We start from the raw sequence: 6,789 nt of genomic DNA, 5'->3' as shown, positions 1-6,789 counted from the left end.
CAGCCTCGAAACCTTTAATGACCTGGAGAAGATCTGCAAAGAGGAGTGGGACAAAATCCCTCCTGAGATGTGTGCAAACCTGGTGGCCAACTACAAGAAACGTCTGACCTCTGTGATTGCCAACAAGGGTTTTGCCACCAAGTACTAAGTCATGTTTTGCAGAGGGGTCAAATACTTATTTCCCTCATTAAAATGCAAATCAATTCATAACAATTTTGACACACGTTTTTCTGGATTTTTTTGTTGTTATTCTGTCTCTCACTGTTCAAATAAACCTACTATTAAAATGATAGACTGATCATGTCTTTGTCAGTGGGAAAACGTACAAAATCAGCAGGGGATCAAATACATTTTTCCCTCACTGTATTACCTCGACTAACCGGTGCCCCCCCACATTGCCTCTGTACCGGTACCCCCTGTATATAAACTGTATATTGACTCTGTACCGGTACCCCCTGTATATAACCTGTATATTGACTCTGTACCGGGACCCCCTGTATATAGCTGTATATAGCCTGTACATTGCCTCTGTACCGGTACCCCCTGTATATAGCCTGTATATTGAATCTGTACCGGTACCCCCCTGTATATAGCTGTATATAGCCTGTATATTGACTCTGTACCGGGACACCCTGTATATAGCTGTATATAGCCTGTATATTGACTCTGTACCGGTACCCCCCTGTATATAGCTGTATATAGCCTGTATATTGAATCTGTACCGGTACCCCCTGTATATAGCTGTATATAGCCTGTATATTGACTCTGTACCGGTACCCCCCTGTATATAGCTGTATATAGCCTGTATATTGACTCTGTACCGGTACCCCCTGTATATAGCTGTATATAGCCTGTATATTGAATCTGTATCGGTACCCCCTGTATATAGCTGTATATAGCCTGTATATTGAATCTGTACCGGGACCCCCTGTATATAGCCTGTATATAGCCTGTATATAGCCTGTATATAGCTGTATATAGCCTGTATATAGCCCTACTGTTGTTTTTACTGTAATTTTTACTGTAATTTTTACTGTTATTTTACTGCTTTTATTTTCTACTCATCTGTTGTTTACTTAACACTTATTTTTCTTAAAACTGCATTGTTGGTTAAGGGCTTGTAAGTAAGCATTTCACTGTAAGGTCTACACCTGTTGGTTAAGGGCTTGTAAGTCAGCATTTCACTGTAAGGTCTACACCTGTTGGTTAAGGGCTTGTAAGTCAGCATTTCACTGTAAGGTCTACACCTGTTGGTTAAGGGCTTGTAAGGAAGCATTTCACTGTAAGGTCTACACCTGTTGGTTAAGGGCTTGTAAGTCAGCATTTCACTGTAAGGTCTACACCTGTTGTATTCGGCGCATGTGACAAATAACATTTGATTTGATTTGATTAGTGCAGGGGTCAGCAACAGTCAGACACTCTTGTATTAAAATCAGACCTGCCAGAACACTGTGTCTCGCTTAGATTTCCGTCAACAAATAAATCAGACCTGCCAGAACACTGTGTCTCGCTTAGATTTCCGTCAACAAATAAATCAGACCTGCCAGAACACTGTGTCTCGCTTAGATTTCCGTCAACAAATAAGGTTAATTCACCAGGAATTTAGATAAATATGAGTTTAATTTCAGAAATATGTTCCCCATATTCCAACAAATAACAAAACAGACATATGTCATCGATATGAAATTATTGTTATTTTCATATACAATCTTTTTGGGTTTAGTTGTGTTCAATTTATAGTATATCCCCCCCCCCCCCCTCCTTACCCCCCTCCTTACCCCCCCATCCCCCTCAACCCCCCCATTCGCTCTGACTAAAATTGTCCCGCGGCTGATTCTAGTGGCCTAACCCTGCTCAGTGTTAGTCTGTGTCTGTGTGTGGGCATATCCAAGTTGCAAATACGGCAATATAAAAGAGGAACTTTATTTAAAATTAATTCACAAACCTAAATCAGCATACAGTCATTATTATTTTCATTGTAAAGATTATGATGATATATTAAGTACTTGAAAAGAAGAAGTATATAAAGTATTTTTCTTCACCATGGCTGCGTCTCAAAATGGTCAACCCTGTGGTTCCTGGTGAAAAGTAATGCACTATATAGGGAATAAAGTACCATTTGAGATGCAAACCATGTTGTCTGGGAGAATTGCATAAGAAATGCACATCTAATCCTCATTTAAATACAAACTACTGAGGTAAAAACGCCAACTAATGTTGGGTAACAAATAATACAAACATTCAAAACAGAAATAATTCATTATAATAGCATTACAATAAAGCATTTAAGGTGAAACATCAAAAGTGCATCAATAAGCGATAAGAGCATCTGTACAACACGCTTTACTGGGCAACACGTTTAAGACATTTTACAACTGGACAACGACTGCTCCAACCGTCCGGTTGGTGTTCTGTTTTGGAGATAGACAGATAAAAGTGATGAACTGGTGTTCTATGTGAACATCCCTGAGGTGTCCATTAAAGTTATTTCTCTCTTTCTCTCTTTCTCTCTTTCTCTTTCACCTTCTCATTTCACCCTCCTGTCTCCTTCCTCGGCCCCCCCAAAAAAACAATCATATTGCTATGTGATTGGTCCTTGTGTCGCACCTCACCCTAACCCCATCTTCAGCCTTACCATAGGGTCATAGGTATCAAGCGTCTCAAAGTTTTTTGCCTTTTTAGATCGCAATAAATAAGATGACATGGACAAAGGGGACCTGATCCCAGACCAGCAGTCCTACTCTGAGATGCTTGACACATACGGCGTCGGCATGGTGACCAGGTAACTCCACAACCTGTCTAAGAAATGCCATAGTTGTTGTAGTACGCTGCCGTGGCGTCCGCTAGCACAGAGATCAGGCTGCTTTCCCCGACAACGCTGCTCCCAGAAGTCACCTGGATGTGACCCGTCACCGTCATCGCTCCTCCTCCTCCGTGTTCGGAGTGGAACACCCCCACCCCAGCTGCCGCCGCACCCGCTGCGGTCGAGTTCAGGTACTGGTCGAACTCGTCACGGTCGACCTCCCCTAGAAGCTCGACCTGACTCAGCTGGTCCAGAGTCTCCATATGACCGTGGTTCTGGCCGTGGTTCCGTTCTGGAGGAGGGGAGAGCTGACCCAGGTGGTGCTGGTTGTGGTGACCCGGGGAGAGGTGCCCCAAGTGGGGGTGATGGTGGGGCTGGAGGCCCGGGTGGACCTGGAGCTGGGAGGGCCATGAGGATGGGCTGTAGTAGGACAGAGGATGCCCAGGGATGAGGCCTCCGGACTGGGCCTGGGACACGTGGGAGAGGTGGGCCAGGTGGGAGTGGGAGCCACCACAGTGGATGGAAGTCTGGGTCTGGGTGTAGTCAGGGTGGTAGGGTGGAGGACTCAGGCCCATGTGACCTCCACCACCACCTCCACCTCCGGGGTTCTGATCCTGACGCTGGTGCTGGTGACGCTCCTCGGAGCAGGAGACGGAGGAAGAGGAGGAAGAGGAGGTGGGGTAGTAGGAGGGGTAGTCGTGGTCCAGGGCCGTGTCCAGAGGGGACATCTCAGGCGGGGTGGGGAGGTCGTAGGGGTAGGTGCTGCTGGACGGTATATCTCTTAAGGATCTAACCGGGCTGGGGGAAGAGTATGAGGACAACCTACCTCCTTCCCCTTCTTTACCCCGGGGGTCAGTCAGGGCATTCTGGTCAGGCCCCCCCAGGCTGCTCAATAGGAACCCGGGGTCCACACGCTTACAGATGCGCTTCAGTTGCTTCTTGCGGCGAGGGCGGTACTTGTAGTTGGGGTAGTCCTGCATGTGTTGCACCCGCAGCCTCTCGGCCTCCTCTACGTACGGGCGCTTCTGAAGAGGGGTCAGGGCCTTCCACGACTTGCCTGGGGAGGAAAAAATAAGAAACAGGACTCGTTACTGTCCACTATAATAATTGATTTCTTGTTCATTGTTTGTAAGGCCATATACAGAAATAGTTTATGGAGGAAAAACTATGTAACAGGACTTAGATTACATTGTATTAGTGGACTGAGACATTGGTGTGGGATACAAAGAAACATAATATCTGTTTTTCATCCATAATAAACACTTATAATGTTGTTAAAATGAAACATATTTTTTTTTAAAGACATTGTATTATGTAGAAAGAGGAGGAAGGGAAGCGCTACTAAGGTACACAATAGTAATTGTTGGTAGACAGACGGTGCTCTTTGGTCAAAGGGGTGAACTGGTCATCGAAAAGAAAGGAGGACCAAGGCACTCTTCATATAATTAATTCAAATGCCTTTATTTGTATGGCATGTTTAATAGAAACAAGGATTTTAAAAAGTGGACTGAAACATTGGTGTGGGATACAAAGAAACATAATATCTGTTTTTCATCCATAATAAACACTTATAATGTTGTTAAAATGAAAAAAAAAAATTTTTTAAGTCATTGTATTATGTCTTTAAAACATCCAAGATCAACAGCGTGCTGGAGTTCCTACCTTTTTAGGTAACAGATTATCAATAATATACACTTATTTTCTTGTTTTATGTTCAGTGGAATATTAGTTTTTTAAGGATATATAAAGCAATAGTTCACGACATAAAAATGTGACACAGTGTTGTGTTGAACATGATTACCTATCTATTGCATTCAAATGAAAAGCAACTCCCAATATCATCGAGATAATGAATGAATATCTAGTGAGGATTAAAACAACCAAAGGTTGCAATGCCATCACTTTTATAAGACCCAATTCCCACAAGATGGCTTTACTGAACGCTTAATCTTCGTTCTGAGAATGGAAAAACAATAGCATATATTTACAGCAAACATTGTCAATTTCCCCCTCCTGAGGTGTATATATGTAAATTAAGAATAAACTATGATATCTCTCTCTCTCCCGTGTTGACTGGATGAATTTATTAGATGCTTATATTCACACTGCAAATACGGGATACCATTTATTAAAGAGCAACGTAATATGCATAGTAATTTAATAATATGAATCGCAATCATTTAAACGAAATAATTAATTATTGGTATACCAGTTACACCGAAAGGCAACCTAATCTTAACGAAAAAGCAACAAATATGTCAAATGTAAGTCTTAATTCTGAGCCTTAAAAGGTTATCCCCGTCAGTTCAATATAGGGAATGGACAGGTCTATGCTTTCTAAATTTAAACAAATTAGCACATATATATTTACATTTAACTTCCTAATATAGTTTGCCCTTTTTTATGTCTAATGGGTGAAAATAATTGTATGAAATAATAATATTAAAATATAACATAATATGACGACGTGCGAGCGAGCGAGCGCCAGGATGCACGCTGAGATTTATGCACTAATCCAAGTGACCCACAGGCCTCCTGATAAACTACCACTACTGGTAAAGAACGTGCAATTGAATTGATTGCATTTTAATCGAATTTAGCGACATCCACTCATGAACTAACTGCCACTTGAAGTTTTGGTCCCGGGGAGGAGTTATTTTTGTTTTTATTTTAGGAGATATGGACGATGCTCAAAGGTGAAAGGCGCACACATTTAATGTTTGTGATCAGAACCCCCCCCCCCCCCCCCCCCCCCCCCCCAAAAAAAAAAACACTAAGAAACTATGTTTTTATATATTGTATTTTCTTTATATACTTTTATATACCAAAACAGAAACAAATGTTATGAGTTGATATCTCAATTAACTTCGAAAAGGTTTAGGCTATGAATAGCTCTGATTTGACATAGGATAACTTTTGCCAGAGCATGCGTAGGCCTATAGCGTAATAATAAAAATAAGTAAGAAGAAGAAGAAGAAGAAGAAGAAGAAGAAGAAGGAGAATATATATATATATTTTAAATAATAATAATAATAGCAATATCCTAAATATGTAATTATAAAATATTAACTATGTCCGTAAAAAATAAACGTTAATCTCACCCAGCATCTTGCTGAGCTCTGCGTTGTGCAGGTCCGGATTCTGGAGGGCCAGGCGCTTCCTCTCATCTTTAGCCCAGACCATGAACGCATTCATGGGCCGTCTGATGCGCGGCTCCGATGCTTTGTCCGCGGGAGTCCTGTGCGAGCCGTGTCCGTCAGGCACGTCCCCATCTCCCGTTGAGCACTCAAAGCTCTCCGGCCACGACGAGTACACGCTGATAAGGGCAGCCATGCTCTCTACGCGCTCTCTCCGCTCTCCTCACTCTCAGCCAAAGTTCGGTTGCGCCTCTCTCTCTCTCTCTCACGCTCCCGCAGCGCAGTGAAAACTTTTTTCTCTCTATCTCAATTTACTATAACAGTGAAATGTGCCGTGACAAATACGTTCTATGAGTACATAGAGAACTTTGTTAGAACAGAGAAATGGTTTGACTCTTCAACTGACTAAATTGGTTGAGATGTAGTCTAGGCGACACTGGTTGCCTCTGTCGGTTATTGAGATGAACCGTGCGTCTGGTCGCTGTTCTCCTATGACGTTGTAATGCAGTGTTTCCTTGCGTTTGGAAGGCAAACAGCTCTTTATATTTGAGGAGCAGGTTACAACACTAGCCCCCTGGGGGGACTCTCAGCTCCTCCTTGATTGCAACTTGAGACCTGCAAGGAAACAAAACAGGGAGAGGGACATTTCAGCATCATTTACTACTAAATCATGTCATACACCAAAACAGAAACAGCTTTTACTGTAACTGGGGTAACGATAGTAATAAAAGAAGATATAGGCCCAATTGGTCTTAGCTGGCATTTTATAGAGAATAGAATATACCTTTAGTTTCCCCAATGGCATGACACTGCTTTCAATGTTTTCATTATTTTATCAAATAAATTAGG

General features: G+C 42.3%; 1 protein-coding gene across 1 annotated transcript; it reads right to left on the bottom strand.

Moving 5' to 3' along the window:
* Nucleotides 1–1,909: 1,909 nt before the first annotated feature.
* LOC311119425 (transcription factor Sox-7-like) lies at nucleotides 1,910–6,456 on the bottom strand. The gene is made up of 2 exons (XM_084194119.1): nucleotides 5,905–6,456; nucleotides 1,910–3,860 (listed from the first exon to the last, which is right to left on the bottom strand). Exons 1-2 carry the CDS (start codon nucleotides 6,134–6,136, stop codon nucleotides 2,800–2,802), a joined length of 1,293 nt encoding a protein of 430 aa, XP_084050245.1. The 5' UTR covers nucleotides 6,137–6,456; the 3' UTR covers nucleotides 1,910–2,799.
* Nucleotides 6,457–6,789: the final 333 nt, after the last annotated feature.

The sequence above is a fragment of the Coregonus lavaretus genome (assembly GCF_964263955.1).
Source record: "Coregonus lavaretus genome assembly, contig: HAP1_SCAFFOLD_9541, whole genome shotgun sequence".
NCBI classification, from domain to species: Eukaryota; Metazoa; Chordata; class Actinopteri; order Salmoniformes; family Salmonidae; genus Coregonus; species Coregonus lavaretus.
Note: the sequence above shows the minus strand (reverse complement) of the source record. Positions and strands in the feature narration are given on the sequence as shown.